The 23,264-nt window shown below is 35.5% G+C and overlaps 1 protein-coding gene and 1 long non-coding RNA gene across 2 annotated transcripts; one reads left to right on the forward strand and one right to left on the reverse strand.

Moving 5' to 3' along the window:
• Positions 1–374: 374 nt before the first annotated feature.
• Positions 375–2,175, forward strand: LOC127091514 (probable WRKY transcription factor 17). The gene is made up of 3 exons (XM_051030179.1): positions 375–1,236; positions 1,628–1,753; positions 1,851–2,175. Exons 1-3 carry the CDS (start codon positions 503–505, stop codon positions 2,026–2,028), a joined length of 1,038 nt encoding a protein of 345 aa, XP_050886136.1. The 5' UTR covers positions 375–502; the 3' UTR covers positions 2,029–2,175.
• Positions 2,176–19,740: 17,565 nt separating this feature from the next.
• Positions 19,741–22,523, reverse strand: LOC127091515 (uncharacterized). Its single transcript, XR_007791928.1, has 2 exons — positions 22,066–22,523; positions 19,741–20,103 (listed from the first exon to the last, which is right to left on the reverse strand). It is a non-coding gene; the product is annotated as an uncharacterized LOC127091515 (long non-coding RNA).
• Positions 22,524–23,264: the final 741 nt, after the last annotated feature.

The following is a 23,264-nucleotide window of genomic DNA, read 5'->3' on the forward strand; positions in this document are numbered from 1 at the left end:
TACAAGACTAGAAACCAAAAATCTCCTCAAAAGATATAAAGTATTATGAAGAGACTTATTATCATATATGAAACTACCATCTAATAAACACATTGAAGATAAAAAAATTATTATTAAAATTAAGTTTTAGTTATACAAACTCTTTCCCCTGCTATTTTTACTGACTTAAAAATTTGTATTGAAAGGGATCACTAAAAACCCCTTTAAAATCCAATTAGAAAATTACCATCTTAGATGTTGTTAGACCTGTAGATTGATAAATACAAAAGATATTTATATAAACATTTTAAAGAAAAAGATTGGACCAAAATATTAATAAAAGAAGTAAATAAAAAAGTTATTTTGACTCAAACCCACTTAATGATTTATCATCTCTCTCTTCTCTCTCTTACCAAGTCACCTCATTTGGCATCTTGACTCCTTTATATATCTCCACTCTCCTCAACCTTTCACCCTTCCAATCTCTCTCTCTCTCTCTCTCATCAAATTCATTCTCTTCAACATGGCAGTGGAACTCATGGGGTTCCCAAAATTAGATGAACAAAAAGCTATCCAAGAGGCTGCATCAGAAGGTCTCAAAGGCATGGAACACCTGATCCTAACCCTTTCTCATCAACCAACTCAATTAAACACTCAACTCACCGACCTCACCGTTTCCAAGTTCAAAAAACTCATCTCTTTACTTAACCGAACCGGTCACGCCCGGTTCAGACGAGCCCCGGTTCAACCTCCACCGGTTCAACTTCAATCCACACTTTCTTCATCTTCTCTTCCTCCTCCTCCTCCTCAACCACAGACTTCTACGCCGAAGCAGTTTCCTTCTCCGCCACCGTCACTCTCACCGCCACTTGCACCGACACCAATTTCCATCCGTCACGCGCCCTCCACCTTCCCCCAACCGCAACATCACAGTCTCACGCTCGATTTCACCAAGCCGAACGACGTCGTTCTAAGCTCAAACGCGAAAAACTCCATCGTCGAACTTGAATTCTCCAAGGACACAGCAACTTTCAGCGTTTCCTCCACTTCCTCTTTCATGTCATCCGCCATCACCGGCGACGGTAGCGTCAACGGCAAACAAGGATCCTCGATCTTCCTCAATCCAGCGGCGACACCAGCTATCTCCGGAGGAAAACCGCCTCTCTCGTCAGCACCATCAAAAAAAAGATGCCACGATCACGGCGAACACTCCGACGATGTTTCCGGCTCAAACAAATGCCACTGTGTCAAACGAAGGTACTACACCACACCATACACCTTCGTAACCGCGTTTTACTCAATCATAACTTTTTTTTCTTGAACAAGCCGTTTTTTGTTTGACTAGTTTACTTTTTTAAAATATAAAAAAAGAAAGGAAGAAAAGGTTAGTACTAGTAGTAATTGTTTGTTAACGAATCACGTGACTTTGTCGTGTGAGTGGGGTAAGGCAGCATTTGGAGTCAACGATTTTGGTAGTGGTGTTGTTAACGCTTTAATGAGTAACAGTGTCCGTGAAAGTGACAAAACAACATAGGGTTCTGTTTTTGCTGTCTGAGAAAGAAAACACTAAGATAGAAATTCAAACTTTGTAGTAATAAAATATAAATATAAATATTAATAACAAAATTTTCAAATTTGATATTTTCAGGAAAAATAGGGTCAAGAGAACTGTGAGAGTACCGGCGATAAGTTCAAAGACAGCCGACATACCGCCGGACGAGTTCTCGTGGCGGAAATATGGGCAGAAACCGATTAAGGGTTCACCGTATCCAAGGTATGTACGCTTGATCTGATCTTGGCCGTTGATTATGATTCCTTTTATTCAACGCTTGTTTTCTAACGTTGATTTTTTTTCGTGTTGTTTTGATCAGAGGTTATTACAAGTGTAGTACAGTGAGAGGGTGTCCAGCGAGGAAACACGTGGAGCGTGCACCGGATGATCCAACGATGCTGATTGTAACGTACGAGGGGGAGCACAGACACGCGATTCAAGCCGCGATGCAGGAGAACGCAGCCGGGATTGTGGGTTTGGTATTCGAGTCAACGTAAAATGGGAGAGTGGAGGACTTTTATTTTTGTTTAGAAAATTATGAGTGGAAATTAAGGTGGGGGCTGCGTTGTAAATTTGGTTTATTATTTTATATTTAATTTAATATAGAGATGCACAATTGGAATATCAAGTTATTTATTTATTTATATTTTATATTGTATTATATATCTGCTCACCAAAGTCTTGCCAACCATGATTAATTATTTTCTATATTATTAAAAAAACTATGATTATTTATTATGACTTCGTGTTGGGGAGAGGTGGTATCCGAGGGAGGGTTATAGAAGTATATTTAATTCTTTATTTATATCTCATGGGGTAATACTTGAGGTAATTATTTATTAATTTAGTTGTCTGAGTTTAGTTGACAAAATGGGGCATATAATTATAAAGACTTGTATGTGTTTGAAACTGGTTTATTTTTTAAAATATTATTTTTAAAGGGTTTGATGTTTTCAAACACGTTGATAGAGTTTTTTTCTAATAATAAAATCAGTTAATATAACCTTTGAAGGCTACAACTCATCGTGGAAAATCAAACGATTGATAACATATTTTATGCGACAAATTGGTAGTTGGTGGAAGTGCCATACGATGCTTTCACATATTGGCACGCGAGATGGAAATGGGGGAAAATTATAAATCTAATTTATATTCGATCATATATTTACTTTTAAATTTCAATGAGATCATTTTAAAAGCACCATATGGTATTTTAAGCTGCCTAAGAATATATTTGATACAAAAAAAAGTGTACATGTTTAATGACTTAGATTTCACCTATTAAAGATAGAATATTTGACTTGTCGAGAATTCGAACACGCGTCTAAGAATAGAATTCGAACACGCATATAAGAAGAACATGTAATTTGTCACAAGTTCGAACACATATCTTGTTAGATGTAATTCATTTATAAGTTCATTTGGGTTTCATTTGAATTTGTATATGAGTTTAATTTCAGTTGCATTTAGTGCAGTATGACTTGGTTAGTATATAAATTAATAGTTAGTTACAGATTATAACAATTCTTCAATTTGAGAAAAGTTAGTTATAAAATCCTTCTCTCTCTTTCTCTCTCTCCTCATTCTTCATCTTCTTCAATTCTTATGCATTGTTAATGGAGGTTCAATGTTGAACTCCAACAATTAGTATCCAAAGCTCTGGTTCAATTCACAAGGAAACACGAGTGTGGTGAGGTGTGTGATTGATTTTGATTTTGAAATTCACGTTGAATTGAAGTTCAAAATCGAATAGAACCGCAAATCTTGATTCTCATGGTTTGAGAAACACGAGTGTTGGTGAGGACTGGGTGATTTGCACAAGAACGAAGATGGAGGATGGAAACGATAGCTTGAACACTAAGCTTCCAGTATTCGACAAATGCATGTGTTGTTTGGGGCTTAAGATGATCTTGATCTCGTCAATGACGTTTACACGTCGGTTGCAGAAAATGCAACAAAATTGCAAAGAATTGTGCAACGAGAAACGAGGAAGAAGGATCATAAAGTGTTGTTCTATATCCATTAGTGTGTGGAAACAAAGGTGTTTGAGAAAATTGTTGATTCGACGACGATGAAGGCGGCGTGTGATACATTAGTACGGTGTTATAATGGTGACAGATCAGTGAAAAAGGTCAGGCTACACTTCCTACGTAAGCAATATGTGAATATCAGCATGAAGAACAATGAGAAGGTACCTGATTACATTTCAAGAGTGATTGTGGTCACCAATGAGATGAAGTCTTATGGAGAAACACCATCTGAACAAGTAATCATTGAAAAGGTACTGAGATTGCTTACTCATCAGTTTGATTACATAGTTGTAGCCATATAACACTTTAAAGATACCAGCAACATGAAAATTGAAGAGCTTCATAGTAGTTTAGAGGAACAAGAGTTGCGTATGACTGAAAGAAACTATGAACAAGAGTTAGAACATACTCTAAAAGCTCATACTTTGAAAGCTTCTTCTGGCAAGAGGAACCTGAAGCAAGCATGGTTAGAGAACAAGAAGAAGTAATGCAGTGGTATTCAGAAGTCAGAACTTTCCAATTATGATAAGAAACATCAGAATGTTCATAAGAGACATGAGGAGTTTGGAAAGAGAAAGGTTTAGTGCTACAGTTGGAACAAGTTTGGCTATTTTGCTGTTGATTATTGGTCAAACAAGGTTAGTGATCAGTAAATTAACAAGTGTACTAATCTACCACTGTAGTAATAAGGGGAAATCCCAAGTATCGATCTCAAGGACTGGTTAATGATACAAAGTTCGGGTTTTAATTTAGTTAAACAAAAGACTTAGGGGTTTTGAATTGGTGTTTTTAGTAAATAAAAATAAATTGAAAAATAAAAGTAAACAAATCAGTTGAACGGATGAAAGTAATAAGAGTAGACATGCTAGGGAAAGTGTATGATAGGATTCGTTAACAATTCTAATCTAACTTTGTAATAACATAATTCATAATATTGATTATCGGTTCTTAAGCGTGTTTACTCCTAAGTCCTTAGTGAGTAAACCTTTAAACATTAAAATTAACTTTTATGTTCATAGTGAATTATAGATGAATTTAAGCATTACTTTATCAAGAACAATTTTGTTTCTATAGGGTATCCCTAGTCCTAGGTGATATCTACTACAGAATACTCTCAATTAAGCGTTAACAATGGCGGTCCAACCTAAATATTAACCATTCAAACTCAATTTGTCTGAAAGAGAAAGCATACAACACAAATTGCAACTAAATCAAATATCATCAAATCAAAGTCATTACAGGGTTAAAGATTAGAATTGTATCATAAATTCGAATCAGGGACACCCCCTAACATTAGGGGGTTTTGCTACTCATAACAGTAAAGAAAAACATCAAATAAAGTGTAGACATTATAGATCTATAGATGAAATAAGTCTTCAATCACGTAAAGCTCATGTAGATCTTGATCCATCCTTGAAAATCTGAGTTTTCCAGCCTGAAAATGTGTTCTCTGTACTAAAAATCTCCAACCCTTGGAAATTCGCGTTTTTCGACTAAACAGACAAATTTTGGGCTTTTTCAGATCTGGGTCGTGCCATAAGTGTATGGCCTCCACCTATACATGCATGGCTCAATTTTCCACTACACTATACGTGTATGACCTAGGGTAAGGCGTATGGCCCAGCTGGAGCCATACGTGTAAGGCTCTAATTGCGCGGAAGGGTTGTTGGCTGGCTGGCCTCATACACGTATGGGTAGAAGCATGAAAAATCCCCTTTCCCTGGTGATACATGTATCCTAGGAGGTCTGACTGAGTGACCATACGCATATGAGATCCCTCATATGCGTAAGGGCAAGAGATGTGCAAATTTCTCTCTTTTTTTCCTGCTCGTGCATTTTTGTCTGGTTTCTTCTCTTATCCAACTACTATCGATCTTTCAGAACTATAAACACATGAAACATTACCGCAAGCGCATAAAATATCTCACAATTATTAAAGCCTTAGCAGATCAAGATATGATAAAAACCTACTAAAATACGTTTAAACTACTGCCCAAACTCACAACAATTCACGTCATTTTGGCATTCAAATGACAATAAAACTAACACAAATGGTGTCGCTCAAGCAACTTTTAGAATAATAAAAATCATGTCACCACTCATCAATAAAATACAGATGTAAATACATACCTATGAGATCTTCCATGGTTCTCTTTCATTCCTACCTTTCGTTTGACCTGATCATCAATATCAAATTATATGTCACACCAACAATTGATGACATTGTTTCTCCTATCATTCATTTTCACACTCTCACCACTTCTCTCAGGTATGAATGAATATACACTCAAAATTCACAGTATGCATTACCATACCATAGGCTTGCATAAGCTCTCTTTCAATTACCAAATACATACTACACACAATTTTTGAGGTATTTTAAGGTTGCATTAGGGCTATGGATATGGTGGGATATTATATGGATAAGTAGCCTAATGGTTCAAAGTATTACAATAATTCTTTTCACCATGTTCATTCCAAAGTATCAATGTGGGAATCTCTTAAACATTGCTTTTTCTTTAGTTAGCTAACTTTGGAATTCTTAGTTTTTCTTGATTGTTGGTGTCCAACTGAGTTCTCCTTCCGGTGAGTGCTCATGTTTCTTTTTTTCTTTTTCTTTTTTCAGTTAAGCTGATTTTTTCAACTTTTCAACTTTTCTCTTCTTTTTTTTCTAGGTGCACTCACCTTTACAATGTTACACATCTACCCCAAACTTAAAGATTGTTATTCCAACAACAATCCCAAACTTAGAATGAAGCACAAATTCAACAATAATAAACAACAACTCTAAGCAAAGTAGGGAAGTGTTTGGGTCAGGGGCTCATGATATGGTGAAATTATAAACAATGAAGATACAGACTCAAAATGGGTTAACAAAGGATATAATCATAAATGGGATAGCTTGAAAGGCTCGGGGATAAAACAAATAATGTGCCTCAGTGTGTGTAATTATGCAATGGATATCAAAAAAGAGCAGACACAAGTTCTAGATGATAAAAACATACTTGAATACTCTCTCATGTGATGAAAATTGTGTTTGGCTTTTTTTGTTCTCGCCATGGTGGGAAGAGCTAACAGTGTCCATAATGTCTCTCATGTGATGTAACTTCACACTCTTTCACATTGATCTTGCACCCTTTATAGTATAACTTCTAGAAAACCATATAAAATCATTTTAGAGATATTATGATTGATTGATATGGACATGGATATGGTATCCAAACTTTATCTGGGTGATCTAAGTCAGTCACTCATGTTAATCAGCATTACTTAAATAACATAAACATAAAAATGAATTAACTGACATAAACCGTTATAATATTCAAATCGAAATTTTGGGCAATACATCATAACCAAAATAACTAAACATAAAAAGATACATCTCATTAGTGCCTCTATATTTGTCCATCATCTGTGTGTCATAGTTGATCATGGCATCGGGATCGCCATAATGCACAAAGGGTGAGATAGGGGACATATGTCCCTGCTGGTCCCTCTGTCCTGGATTCCTGAAGGGACTATGGGGCTACAGCGTAGTGGGCTGAGAGAAGGGAGACTGATGGTGGTGTTGTTGCTGTTGTACCAGTCCTCCAAGCTAGATTGGGGTCTCCATCCCAAGATACTGATATCATCCATAGAATGGTGTTGGAGGGTCTCCTGAAAATCTGTCTCTAAATCGCTGAGCAATAGCCCATGTATCCACCTGATCGGTGAAATAACGACCCAGAAGTCTAGTGTGCACATAGAAATCCTGTATATAGCAGAACATGGATATTTGGTCTCTGTGCACCAAAGAGTCCTCGCCAGCAAAAGGAATGTCAGATTCATATTGGGGTTGGGGTTTGTTGGGTACATTAGTCTCTATTGTATGCTCCCTTCTCTCTGGTGCCTCCTTAGCTGGTATTGTCCTCATGGGGTGTTCTGCAATCCACCCATCATCCAATGCTCATGTCGGGTTCACAATGCGACCATCTGTAAACTTTGGTACACCTAATTTCCTGCACAACAAAAGGATAGGAGTAGCATGTCCCAGAGACTTCTTAATCGCACTCTGGGTTCACAACACGTCGGGTCGACGTATAATACAAATCCAAAACTCTCATAGTAATGAGCTATGTACCACCCTGGTTAGTATTCATAGTGTGGTGCATAAAGTATGTCCACGCTTTTGAGACTGCATCCAGATCCACAACAACCAACTTCCTAGGAATAGGGTTAGAAGCAGGTTGCCAATCTCTTCCCTCAAGTGCCAAATGATCCAGCATCGCTCAGTATGGTCAGTCAGTCCTAAAGGACGTATTCATTAGTTTATACTCGTAATTCGGTTCCCCGAACTTCATCTTCAATAACTTGTTCATCATTTTCTAGTCATATTGGATCTGTTTCCCTCTGACCCAAGAAATCAACTCGGACTCTACAACAACATTCTCAGTGGGAGGTCTGCAGGCATTCACTTAAAATTTCAACACCAACTCCTTAGCCATTGGCTGGATCTGACTATTCAGATAAGTCAGTCAATGCTTCTTCAGGACAACATCTATGTCAAGGTGTTAGTCAGGGTGGAGGTTGAAAGCTCACTCCTCAATAATCTTCCTGCTCATCAAAGAAAAATACCTCTCTTTGTGCTTAGTAGAGATAAACCTGTTAGAATCATGAGATGAAGAAGAAGAGGTGGACATTTATTGTTGATTTGGGGAAGATCTAACATATAGCACAGATAAACTAGGGAGAAACAAGAAAAACTCAAAGAATTTGGTCAGAAAACATAGTGTAATGTATGGCTAAGGGTGGAAAATGTTAAGAATATATATATATATATATATATATATATATATATATATATATATATTACACACCATACGCGTGCAACCAAGGTCATACGCATATGACACAACTCATATGTGTATGGACGAGAGCACTTTCAGTGAAAATTTTGGACCATGTATCATACGCGTATGCTATCAAGTGACTGTTGCATACGTGTATCACCTGGCCATACGCGTATGGCCCAATTTTTTAAAATTATATGAGACCATTGGCATTCCTCATATGAGTATGGGGGCTTCCATACGCGTATAGGCAGAAACCCTGCAGAAAATGGCATGTGGGCATCCTTATATGCGTATGGGCTAGACCATACGCGTATGGGCAGAAGGCATATTTTTTCCTTTTTTTTCTTTTTAAATTCCCTTGTCTGTGAGAAAATTTTCCTTTCTGCTTTATTTTGCAACACACGGCTTTTTAACAGATAAAATCAACAAAACAAGAATGTAAATCACACAAATGGAATGAAAACTATTGTTACCTCATTTGGGTTGCCTCCCAAGCAACGCTTTTTAACGTCTATAGCTCGACGTATGACCAGTCTACGGTGCTCTAAGTTGAGCCCCTTCCACTAGGCCACTATCTTGCCCCTTGTGATAAGGCTTCAACCTTTGGCCATTGACCTTGAAGGTGTCTCCACTGGTGTTATTTTTCAACTCGACTTCCCCATGATGGAACACTTTGTGGACAATGAATGGACCAGACCATCTTGACTTAAGCTTTCCAAGGAATAACTTCAACCTATAATTGAAACAGAGAACCAATTATCCTTCTCAAAATTCATTTTTCTGAATCTTTCGATCATGCCATTTTTTTGTTTATTCTTTGTAAAGTTTGGCTTTCTAGTAAGCTTGGTTCCTAAACTCTTCCAACTCATGTAGCTGAAGGATTTTGGAATCACACGCTTTTGAGATATCATAGTTCAGGAATTTTGAGGCCCACAACATTTTGTGTTCCATCTCTAAAGGTAAATGCAAGCTTTTCCATAAACCAACTGAAAAGGAGATATACCTTAGGGTGTTTTGAACGCGTTTTTTCTTCCCATAATGCATCATCCAACTTTCTTGTCCAATCCTTCCAGGAGGCATTCACGGTCTTTTCCAGAATTTTCTTGATTTCCCTATTAGAGACTTCTACCTACCCATTTTTTTAGGATGGTATGGAGTGGCAATTTTATGCTTTATATTATATTTTCTCAGTAAGTTTTCCATAAGGTGATTCGGGAAATGTGTACCTTCATCACTTATCAGTGCCCATGGAACTCCAAACCTTGCAAAGATATTTGTTCTTAGAAACTTCACCATTACTTTAGCATCATTTGTGGGTAATGCCATAACTTCTACCCATTTAGACACATAGCCGACTGCCACCAAAATGTAATTCTTACTAAATAAGGATGGAAACCTTCCCATAAAATCTATTCCTCACACATCAAATTATTCCACCTCCAACATAGCATTATGGGGCATCTGATTCCTCTTTGAAATGTTACCTGTTCTCTGGCATTTGTCACATTTTGCACTATGAAGTGAGCATCTTTGAACAAAATGGGCCAATATAACCCTGATTGGAGAACTTTGGTTGTTGTCATATCTCCACTAAAGTGTCCTCCATATTCTAAATTGTGACAAGCCTTGATGATGTCCCTCTGCTCTATTTATGGGACACATCTTCAAATCAATCCATCTATCACATTCTTATAAAGGAATGGATCATCCTACAGATACAACCTACAATCACGTAAAAACTTTTTCTTTTTGTTATAGTCAAAATCATCATGTATAACTCCACCTACCAAATAGTTTGCATAATCTGCAAACCATGGAATAACGGTAATGGCCAAGATGCACTCATCAGCAAAGGAATCTTAAATATGGTGTGTCTCCTATATCTCCTCAACTGGGGACATGTTGGACAAGTGATCAGCAACAATGTTCTCACACCCCTTTTATCTCGGATTTCAAGATCAAACTTTTGAAGAAGTAGTATCCATCTCAAAAGTCTCGGTTTGATTCTTGTTTAGCAAACAAATGCTTTAAATTAGCATGGTCAGTATACACAATAACTTTTGATCTTAGTAAGTAAGACCTGAATTTGTCAAAAGCATAAAGAATAGCTAACAACTCCTTTTCAATAGTTGCATAATTCATCTGAGTAGGATTAAGAACATGACTAGCATAATATATCACATGCAAAAAAAAAAATCTCTTCTTTGTCCTAACACACCCCGACTGCAATATCACTTACTCACACTTGATCTCAAAAGGGAGAGACCAAATTGGGGCAATCACAATGAGTGCAGAAACCAACTTACTTTTTAAAGTCTCAAATGTCACCTTACACTCTTTGTCAAAAGTGAAAGGCTTGTATTTCACAAGAAAATTAGTTAATGGTTTAGAAATATTTGAAAAATATCTTATAAACCTGCGATAAAAACATGCATGTCCTAATAAACTCCTTATCCCATTTTCATTCACTATGGGGAAATTAGCAATTATCTCCACTTTTGCCTTTTAACTTCTATTCTCTTGTGGGAAATTTTATGACTTGACACTATACATTCTTGTACCATAAAATGGTATTTTCCCAATTCAAAATCAGGTTCATTTGCTGGCACCTTTCTAAGACAAGAGACAAGTTAGTTAAACAGTTATCAAAAGAAGAACCAAAAATAGAAAAATCATCAACGAACACTTCTATGTGCTTTTCAAGCATGTCAGCAAATATGGATGTCATATATCTCTAAAAAGTAGTAGGGGCACTACACAATCCAAACGGAATCCTTCTATAGGCAAAGATACCATAAAGGCGTATGAAAGTTGTGTTCTCTTGATCCTCGGGGGCTGCAACAATTTGATTGTACCCCGAGTATCCGCCTAGGAAACAATAGTACTAATGACCGTCGAGCCTCTCTAACATCTGATCAACAAAAGGGAAAGAAAAATGATCTTTCTTTGTTGAGGTGTTGAGCCTTCTGTAATCAATTCACATTATCCGGTCAATTACTATGAGAATGGGAATCAATTCATCTTTCTCATTCAGTATCACCGTTGTTCCTCCTTTCTTCGGCACCATATGTACTAGACTCACCTATGAATTGTCAGAAATAGGATAAATCAAACATGCATCCAATATTTTCACGACTTCCTTTCTCACTACCTATTTCATTGTTGGATTTATTCTTCTTTGGGGTTGTACCACTGGTTTGTGACCATCCTCCATCAGTATCCTATGCATGCATATTGTGGGGCTAATCCCTTTCAAGTCTCCAATGGTCAATCTCATAGCACTTTTTGCATTTATTCAGTACCTGTACCAATTTCTCTTTCTCTTTTTCTTGTAGCCTGGAACTTATTATTCCTGGATAATTCTTCTTAGAGTCTAAAAATACGTACTTCAGATTCTGAGGTAGTTGCTTCAACTCTCTACCTGTTTCAGATTCCTTTATGCTCTCAACCTTCAATGGGACTCTTAAATACTCCCACCGACGTGGTTTGGATCTTAGCGATTGAGGTTGTGCTTCCATCATGGCTAGAACTTCTTTCTCTTTTTCATCCTCGTTTTCCTTTATTTCGTGAGTTGACAAGATGAGAACTCTTTCCAAAGGCAATTTAGGGATTTGGCTCTAAACAGATTGAGCTACCACTGTGTCTAACACTTCAATTGTATTAGTTATTCCCGCACCATCTTTGTACTTCATAGAATTCCTAACATCAATTTTTAGCTCTTCATCGTAAAAACTTGAGGGTCATGGTCCTCTCCTCAATGTTTATCATGCATCTCCCTGTTTCTAAGAAAGGCCTTCCCAAAATTAGAGGGATCTCTTCATCTTCAGGTATCTCAAGAATAACAAAGTAAATAGGAAACACAAACTTTTCTATTTTCACTAGAACATCTTCCACTATGCAACATGGTCGCTTTATTGAGTGATCAGCAAACTGAAGTATCATTAGGGTATCGTAAACTTTACTTATTTCTATAGATGGACAAAAGCATAAAACTCACACTAGCCCCCAAATCAATAAGTGTCTTCTTGATTTTTCTATCCTCAATAGTCGTGGTATGGTGACAGAACCCCTATCTTTCTTTTTTACCGGAATTTTCATACCCTGCAAAGTAGCACTACAAGTTTCAGTTAATAGTATATGTTCAGTGTCAATTGTGCATTTCTTGGAGATGATATCTTTCATGAACTTGGCATATATTGGCATTTGCTCAAGTGCCTCAGAGAATGAGATATTGATTTCAATCATCTTAAAGATCTCTAAGAACTTCTAAAAAAATTCATGTTGATCCTTATTGTTTCTTGAAGGATATGAGAGTCTGATGGTTGGTTTTGACTCTTCTAGTTTTTCCTTATCAACCATTTTTTGTGTGAATTCTTCTTCCAAACTTTTCTAGTTATATTTAATTTCCATATCCACTTCCAGAAAATGGTATCCTTCCCCTGATTTATCCTCAGTGCTATCAGTTGACTTATCACTTCTAGTTATCACATCACTCATATTATTATGCTCTCTTGGATTTGTCATTATTGCACTAGGAATAAACCATTGTGCTTGAGTACCTGCTATTTGTTGTGTTATCTGACCCATCTAAACTTCCAGATTCTTAATAGAAGCTTTAGTGTTCCTTTGATTGTTTCTTGTCTCTTCTTGAAATTGGGAGTTTTGAGCGTTCGTCTTTTCAATGGCTAATTCCCAATCTGCTTTCTTAGGAACTTGTTGTTGATACTGCTGTTGGAACTGATTCTGGTAGTTTTATTAAGGTCGATATTGTTATTGGTTCTGATACTAAATAAGACCCTATTTTTGAACATTTCCTTGTTGATCCCTCCAGGAGAAGTTTGAGTGGTTCTTCCACCCTAGATTATAAGTATTAGAGTAGGGATTGTTCTGCTTTAGAAAATTCACTTCTTCAATTTGTTGCACAATTGCAACACAATGCATGGCATAATGAGGTCCACCACAAATTTCACAACTCACAACTTGAACTGGTTGAGCTTGAGCTACCTGTTGAGTACATATGTTCATTGCTTTGAGTCTTCTTTCAACTTATACGACTACTTGGTCTTCTATCTTTACACTCTGAGTAGCTAGTTTCAAATATATCCTTTCTTCTGGCTTACTTACACTCCTATCATACAACTCTAAATGGTCATTTGCAGCAATGGCTTCTATTATCTTCTTGATACCAATGGTTATTGTAAAGTTATATGATCCACCAACAGTTGTGCCAATCAAATGTTTGGTCTTCAACCTGAGGCCACTACAAACATTTGCATTTGTTCATTATGATCCAAGTTGTGAGTAGGACAAGCAACCAGTAATATCTTGAATATCTTGTATGCATCGCCCAATGATTCTCCCTCCTTCTGTTTAAAATTCATAATGTCATATCTTTTCATGAGAAAAAGAGAAAGAGGAAAATCCTCATTAAGAAAAATTGTTTCCATTTCTTCCCAAGTAGTGAAACTTCCAGCAGGAAGCGAATAAAACCATTATTCAGAATCTTCAGCTAAGGTGAACATAAACATTCTCAACTTTTTCACTTCTTTAGTGTGCCCATCTATATTCAAAGTAGTACGTAATAGTAAGAAACCTTTGTAGATGTTTATTTTCATATTCATTAATCTTTCCTGTAAAAGGTCTCTTCTTAAGTTATTGGATAGTGGTCGGGTGTAACTGAAAATTTGCCATATTTACCGGTTGGTTAATTATAGTCAGGCGACCACCTGGGGTATTTGCTCTCCCATAATCCCAAAGAAGTTTTTCTTTAGTATTATCAGCCACAGTTGATTCCTCTACTTCTCTGTATGAATTTGTATTTGATTGGACCAAGTTGTCTACCTTTTGCTTTACCAGCCTTGCTTGTCTAGCTTGTCTAATTTGAGCGTGGAATGTTATTTATGGTTCTGCGACAAAAGTAAAATCAGCTAAGGGCTTTCCTCGCATATAAATATTAGACATATATTAGTGGTAACAAAATAATAGTTATAAAAATAAAAATGGAAATTAAAAATTTTAGTTGCAAAGCAACATAGTTTTAACTAAAATAAAACTATTGTCATACCCCAAAATGTTCCCTCCCCTTTTCACCTTTATCTGACTTTTTCTCCATGGTTCATCTACATACTCATTGGCATAATAAGACATTAATTTACAATTGCATTTTTAAAAAAAAGTAAACACCATTGATGTAGCGGTAAATTCATGATCACTAAGCTATGGATAAGCTTAACATCAATAAAACCAGAGTCGTCACCGTGCGTTTATTATTTCCAAAGGAAAAGGGAAAAGTACGAACAAAACCCAAAGATAAGAAGTGTTCAAATCAAAACTAATAAAATGTCAGAGATTGCAGGTAAGGGGGTTGGTTACACAGAGGGAAGGTGTTAGCACCCAAAGTGTCCTAGGTACTCATAGGGGGCCCTTTTTTATGTGCGTATGTGTTTTTCGTATAAAAGATGTTTGAGAAAAATAGAGTGTGGGGGTGAGAAAAGAATTTATTGATTATATTTTGTGTTTGACAAGACCTTCGGACTTGTGCCTACGTACCAACATAAAAATGAGGGATCAAAACCTCGTAGTTCGTGGTAACAATTTCAAAGTTGGTGAACTTCTTTTAACAAACATTTAAATGAAAGGGCACAAAAGGGCTAAAAATTTGAGTGAAGTTGTTAATTCTTTTTGTCTTTTAAAATTTTAAGTCAATATGATTAAGTTTATTTACAAATTTGATTTAAGAAAAAGTTTGAAAATCCATTGGCATAAGGCCAAAGTTTGTATTTGAAATAAGGTCTAAGTTTGAAATCACAAGCAAAGAAATTTTTTGAAAAGGGGGAGAGATTTTGAAATTTAAGAAGTGGGAGAAGATGAAGAGGCTATCCTAAGAATAAAATTAAAAGTTAAGAGTTGAAAAGATCTGACCAGTGGGATGCAATCCAACAGACAAGAATGTCATATAGAAACTCATTTTCCCTTGGACTTTGAATCAAGCAATAATCAACAAGCAATTAGCAATATCAGACATCATGAAGATCAAGGCATCAAATAAAGATAGTCATATCCAAGCAAGCTACTCCATAGCTAGCAATCTTCTTTGTATTCCCATGTATCAGATGAATTATTCCTTGACCAACTTATAGCAAAGCATCAGACACAAGATCAAAATAACAATTAAGCACAAAGACAGAATAACAGATGAATTCAAACAAGATCCAAGGCTTGCATCAGATGAAAGCTTAGTTCACAATATCTTGATCTCAAAATGTTTGCATCGGCCAAATCCTTTTGCATAGGGAATGTTGCCTAATCCTAAGTCCAAAAGTTCAGATCAAGATCAACAGTCCACCAGATGTTTTTTAGGGTTTTTGTTGTTATTAGGTATTTTAAGGTCCTAAGACCACAACCAAGATCAAGACACACAAACAATATACAATCACAAGATATGGCTCAAATGAGCAAAGTGAAAATGACATAAACATAAACAAGTTAAATGAAATGTAAATGGCAAATGAATGATAAATGACTGAAATTTAAATTGCATAAAGTAAATGACTTGAGAGTAAAGCAATATTAACAAGAATTATTCAAATGTTAGTCAAGTGTTAGTGGTGTTTTTTAATTGTTTAAGTCATTCTTTGGAGAACACTCAACCCTTCATTCACAAGTGTAGATCCTTGAGCCAAGACATCTTCCATGAGAAGGGATCCAACTTGGATAATTCACAAGTATGCCACTAGCTCCCATGAAAGGAAAAAAGGTCAAGTTTCCAAACAATGCCATGAAAAAGGGGAGACTTACAATCTCACTTACTAGAATGCTATGTCTTGAGGGTCAAATTTAGCTCTATGTTAAGCAATCATAATTGAACTTATGTAGAAGTCACAACTATCTGAGGTCGGGCAACGAAAATTTAGGTGTTAATGCATGTTAGAGATTTGGTATGAACAACCAAACTCCTAAAACATACCATATACTAAAAGAAAAGATCAAAAGGGAGGGACCTATCTCACTCATACTTGTATTGGTTCATTTAACACAAGGTCATTGATGAACCAATTAGCCTTAAGACATTAGAGATTTCATTGGTCAATGAACGGAATGGGAACGAATAGGGATGAAGATGATGAGGGAGGGGAGTGAGAGAAACACAAATTGGTCACGGGAGGAATTTTATCAAATTAAAATCATTCATTCATTTTGGGAGATGAAATGTACATTTCATCAATCCCCTAAATCCAATGATTTTAATCCAACAAAAGTCAAATCAACCTTGACCAAGGCCCCAAATAAATAGCCAAACATCACAAGACCATAAAAATAGATCAACATAATTTTTACACATTTAATCAATTAAAAATCAAATTAAAAATGCATTAAAATACAATTTAATTTGGTCAAAACCTAAAACCTCTTCAAAACATCAAATAAATGGCCAAGAGATTTATCCTAGGTCAAACAAGGTCAAAGGACCTTAGACAAAAAAATTCATGATTTTTGAAAAGTTAGAAGTATTTTTAAATAATTAAAAATATGCACAAAAACATTTAATTTATAAAAAATATCAAAATTAATCCAAAAAATAATTTTAATTCAGAATATGAAAAAAAAAATATTTAAAGATTTTTGGTGAAAGTCTCATATTTTTTGGATTAAGAATGAAATTATTATGAATTAAACAAAATAAAAGGATTAAACATAAAATCAGAAATTAAAATAAAAATAGAAAAAACAAGGGTCATCAGATTTCCCTCATTAATTGAGGTGACAGATTTGATGGCCAAAACGCACGCTCTATCATGTACCACAGTCAATGTGTGTACACGCGTGGTAATCAGAAGCGAAGACAAGGATTATAACATGGGGAGAAGATCTGATGGTTCAGGACATTGGCAATATATCATCAGAGCTAGGGTTTCGGTCTTCTTCTACGGTGGACCTCACCGGATTGGTCAACCACCAACCACCATGGAAATGAAAAACAATGACATGGATTTAAAGAAAAAATGTTCAAGCGCTTGAATCTGACCTCAATTTTCTCCAATTTCAAGTATATCAAGCGATACATGGATTTGAATTTTGAGGATCATGAACTGAGTTGCTTCGATTTGACCTCAAAGCAACGCAATCTTGTTGCCTACATTGGTAGGACTTCAGCCAACCAAAATTCACAAAGAATAGTGAAGAATTGAGAGAGAATCGAAGAGATGAAAATTCTGAAAAATTACCTTTGAATGAGCTTCAACCTTGCTTGATCTTGCTTCCAATTGTCCTTGACTTGGCTTCAGAAGCTTGTAGGGGTGAATAGGATCAAAGAAAAGCTTGTACTCTTTGAGTTTCAATCTCAAAACAGAATAAGATTTGAAGCTCGATTTTCAAATGAAAACCTTCAAGATTATCCTTTAATGGTGAGAGTTTGGATTGCAGGTTCAAAGCTTGGACATGAGGTCCTCAATTTTGAGCCATGAGGGTTGTATTTATAGCCAATGCAATTCATTTCCACACACTTCCAAAATTTGCCAAATTTAACAATTTGACTTGCATGCTTGCATGGGCGTGTGATAGGTCCATCAAGTGATGTATTCAGGTCCAAAATTACTCGAGTTCAATGTTGAAATCATGCACGTGGCCATACATTTGATATTGGAAAGTGAAGGTGAAATTTATCCAAATGGACCTCTGAGAAGAACCCATGTGCAAGTCCTTTATTTTTTGGCCAAATAAGATGATCTCTGACTTTTTGAAAAGGCGAGATCAAGGGGAACAACCTTCATGTTGAACACTTTTCCATTTGAATCTTGGATCATGATGAATTTTGAGGTGGAAGTTTGAAAAATCAAACATATTTGGAAATTTTCTAAGTACCAAGTCAAATGTTCATTTCTTCCACCTTGAATAACTTTTGCTATGGACTTCAAATGGAAAATGTTCCTTCATAAAGGTTGTATATCTTTCAAACCTATTCAATTTTATCACAAATTTTACCTCATTTGGATTTGGCATGAAGGAGTTATGCATTTTAGAAGTTGAGGAAAATCACTTGTTCAATGGTAATGGTCCAAAATACATAAAAGTTTAAGAGGACATATTTAATTTAATTATGGAACTTGAATGGATTTCATATCATAAAAGTTGAGCAAGTTATGGTCCTTCGAAGTTAACCTTCTAACTAGGGTTCAGACAAAATGACCTATAATCTTTAATCATAAAAAATGATTTTCCAAGAAAAACTAGCTCTTGACTTAAACATGAAAGTTGTTTGGAATATAATAAGGAGTAACTTTTATCTTGGAATAATTTTCATATGATAAAAATTGTAGGAGATGGGGTCTAGGGAACCCCAATTTTGACTAGTTAACTTTCTCTGGTCAACCACCATGAACCATCTTGCAAACTTGACATTCTCTTGATATTTGGGACTCATTGAGGATAATATATGTATAAGATGATGTAATATGAAGTATAACTTGAAATGATTTGATCAACTTATGAAGAAACTTGCTAAGGAAGTCACACAAGATACCGAGATGAATTAGGGCTTCCAAGGCAAACAAGCTTCAAACTCTTGATGAATTCTTGATCAAAATGATATGTGAAGATCATGGGGATCCATATATAATGTCTAGAGTCAATGTGAACCATATCTTGATTGATCTCTTTGCACTGAGGGTCTTAAACCCTATATATGAGCTTGATAAGGTCTTGGTGAACACACACACTACCTACAAAAGAAGTAAAACCATACATTGACATAGTTTTGGCATTTTGGTTAGTAAATAATGAAAAACAAAGTATGCTACAATCTAATTTTCTTTGTGATCTCTCCCAATGAAAACCCAATGAATGAGGGGTAAGGAGGTTGCCAAGGTGTGATCCCAAAGTCAATGCATATGATGAGATAACATGAGGGATCTTAGAGTCAAAATTGGGATATTACAATTTATTCGAAGACCTTTGATATTTATGACTAACATGGAGCTAGGGTTTCCATGAGGGTCAAACTTATGGAATCTTGGTGGTACATTTAATTTGGGAAGCTTATCTCTTGGACTAAATCTCATGGAACCCTAGTTTTTGGACTATGGTTTTTTTGTTGTCTACTATGGATGGCATTATGGCATTGGATTTGATTTTTGATTGCAGGTTTGACTCGATCAAAGTCAACCATAAAAGGGTTGACTCTTGTTAACCTAATATCTTTTTGGGCTTGTTCAATACACTAATTCATTGAGTATTTGGTTTGGATTCAAATTAATTCAAGTTCCATTCAAGTTCATTCAAGTATAAGGTCAAATTTAAATGCAATTTTTTTAGAGGGAAACTATATTTCTTAAAGCATAAGTTATACAAGTTAATACAAAAGCCATTCCATTGCCAAAAGATATCCTTTTCATTACAACATCCAAAAAATTAAAGTCTAAACAAAATTACATCATTTTGACCTCTAGTTGATTTTCGATCAACTATTGACTTTTTGGTCAAACTGTTGATCAATGTCAACTATCTAATCCTAAACCCTAGTCCCTAATTTTTATTCATTTATAAGCCATTCCATCTTTATGCATCCAAGTCTTCAAAAATCCTCACAATACCATAACTTGCTCCATGCCTTGTTCCATACCAAGACCTTCACGAGCTTTGTTTCACATCAAGGCATTCTATACTAGCCTTGTAATTCATACACCATACATAGTTATAACTCATTCCTACATATCTACATTCACACACATATAAGCCATTGCATCCAAAGCATATAAAAACAAACATAACATGGCATGGACCTGCTTAATCCACATAACCTATGTGTAGTGCCATACAAGTCACAATATAGCTTCATGACTTATGTGCCATAACAGTTCATGGAAATGCATCCCAAGCATGATTCAGAGCCACATCAGAATTTCACATCAATACCAAGCATAACATGCACATCAATTCCACAACATCAATTCAATACATACACACATTGAGCAAACCAAACTAACTTATAACTAATTCATTAACTTTCAACACTAATTCCTAACATTTTAACTACCTTTAACTAATTCACCCCTCATTTACTAACTGTCACATAACCAATTAACTACATATGCATCAAAAATCCCCTTAATAGTTGAACATATTACTTCTAACTCATTAATCCTAAACCCATTCCCCAATTCACTACAGTACCTTAATAATCCAGTTCAACATGATTCACTAACATCACAATTGACTAATATTGAACCACTAAATGTCAGTAACTAACTAACAATTCTTAACTTCAGTTCATCTAAATCCATAACTGTTTCATTCTAACAGCCATAGCAGCCACATCAGCACAATAATAAACATTTCATCAACAAACTTACTAACACATGCCAACAATCTAACACCAATTTCACTAACATTTTCAGTTCAATTCCATGTAACAATCACTAACTGTAATAATAGTTCATTTTCATAGCAATATCAGTTTATAGCATCCAATATAGGTCAATTTGGCATGACATAACAATTCATTTAGCACAACCATTAACAAGATAACATAACTTGTTTCAATACATTCATTTTTTCTGAACTGTTTTTCATTAACCATAGCTTCCAATTGAACTAAACTAACATAATAGTTTACATAACCTCTAACAATCACATACAATTAGCATACATTCAATTACTCATTTCAGTTGTCATACATACAACTGCAAGTTGAATAGGAAAGTTATTCATTTTTACAACAACTAGTGACTTTTCAATTGATTTCAAGGTATCACAAACGTTAGCATATCATTCTAACATTCATCAAAACAACAATAATAACTAACACCTTCCAACAATTTGAATGTCAAATTCGAATTCTCCAACTGTCAGATAGATTAACTACTAATTTCCATCTAAAACTTCTAATGTTACTAATATTAACCGATTGAATTTCACTAACAGATCCAAGTAGCTAAACTAATTCAATAAATTTAATTCGATTCATCACCATTCATCATAAATAACCTAATTGGTTCCACTAACTAAATTCAAATTTAAATCCATTAACATGCCATAACAATCATATTTGATTTCAAAATAATTCAGTTAAAGTTCTACAATGTGCTTCACTAATTTCTTCATAACATAACTAACTCTAACTGTCACTTACTTAATTCAATAACTAACCTCCGATTCAGCCCAATTAACTAACTTTATTGCATAACTAACTCACTCATTCTAACATCAGTTTCACTATAACTAACTCATTAATATTAACTGCAACCTCCATAACTAACATTACAATTATCCTCTAACTGACTTTAACATAACTATTACAGAGTTAAGATTTAAACTAACTTCCTCTTCAACTAACTAACTCTCTAACTGTGCACTAACCTCTAAGTGCCCTGCCCTAAAACTCTGCTCGAGTTAGTTACATCATCATCCCCTATAAATCAGTTCATTCACTATTCAATTTAACAACAATCACGATCTTCAATCACATTCCGCTGAAAATGACATTCTCTTGATCCTCTCAACTGAATTCTCTCTGAGTCTCTCTGAATTATCTCAGCAACTCTACTTCATCACTCTCCTCTTACATATATTAAGTAAAAACGACACACAGAGCCACCAATTTCATCCTACAGAATAGGGACCTTCGAAGAAGAAGAAGAAAATCACGTCGTCATAGTTTGGGATTCTATTTGCTTACCTCATTGCAGAGCCTCTGGTGTTCTTGTTTCATCATCTTCTTCTTTAATTTATGTAACTCTGGGGCTAATCTCCGCCTTATAGGTGAGATTTCTTCTTTCTCTATTAATTTGCATTGACCTTGTTGCCACCATGTAGAATTAGGTACGAGGAATCAAAGCCCTGGAGTTTTAGGCTTTGATTCCTCCTTGGTATCGTTTAATTTTGGTTTTCACTACCTAGGGGTCATAGTTGTTTGGCTTCGATTTAGAGACTTAAGAGGTTTTTAGGAAAAACCAATGCTAGATTGAAGTAGAAGAGAGTGGGACGATATTTTTGGTGTTTGGTTTTCATGGAATGGTGGAGCCCTGTCGTCAGAAGTGATTTTCGGTGCGATGGGGTTTGTTCTCCGGTGAGGGATTTGAGAGGGACGTGAGCATGTGAAACAAGGAAATATGGGCATGGATTGAATCTGATGGCTTCCCCTCACTCTTGGAATTTCGCTTTGGGCTTCACAACTTTGGGCCCATGGCTTTGCTCATACACATCATGTTTACTTGTACACCTACCTCTAAACCATATACAACAACACAACTTTAGGCCTCCATGATTGGGCCCTTGCGCCAATTTCCAGGCCATACTCCCATTTAGGCCAATACACCACCCTGTCTTTAGTTTTTGTTCTCATTTTTAATCACTTGTTTCCTATTATTTTGGGCATTTTTTAAATACATTTTAACACATTTTAGTTCATTTTAATCCCTTTTCCACACATCTTAATTTTTTCTTGCAATACATTTTTAATACATCAAAATACATTTTATTTTGTTAATAAATCATTTTGAAAATACATTATACTACTTAAATTTTAATTAGAACTTAAGTAGATTTAGTCTTAGTGTTGATTCCATTTAATTCTCAATTAGTTTCTTTATTAGGGTTTTGCTTATCTTGATTCTTGATCAAATTAAAATCCATATGTTTGTGATTCAAGAGTCCAAAGCACCTAGTTGTGTGACTAGGTTAAATTGACATGAGTCCAAAGCAAAAAAAAAAATTGAAACCCTAAAAAACTAATCAAATCAAATCCTAAAAATCATAATACAATCAATCAATTAAAATTCCAAACCTAATTGTTAACCTACATAAACCTAAGGCTAAAACAGAAATGAGGGAGAGAAAAAAATCCTAAACCCTAAGTGATTGCAAACCGAACAAAAC

This window comes from Lathyrus oleraceus, chromosome 6 (assembly GCF_024323335.1).
Source record: "Lathyrus oleraceus cultivar Zhongwan6 chromosome 6, CAAS_Psat_ZW6_1.0, whole genome shotgun sequence".
Lineage (NCBI taxonomy): Eukaryota > Viridiplantae > Streptophyta > Magnoliopsida > Fabales > Fabaceae > Lathyrus > Lathyrus oleraceus.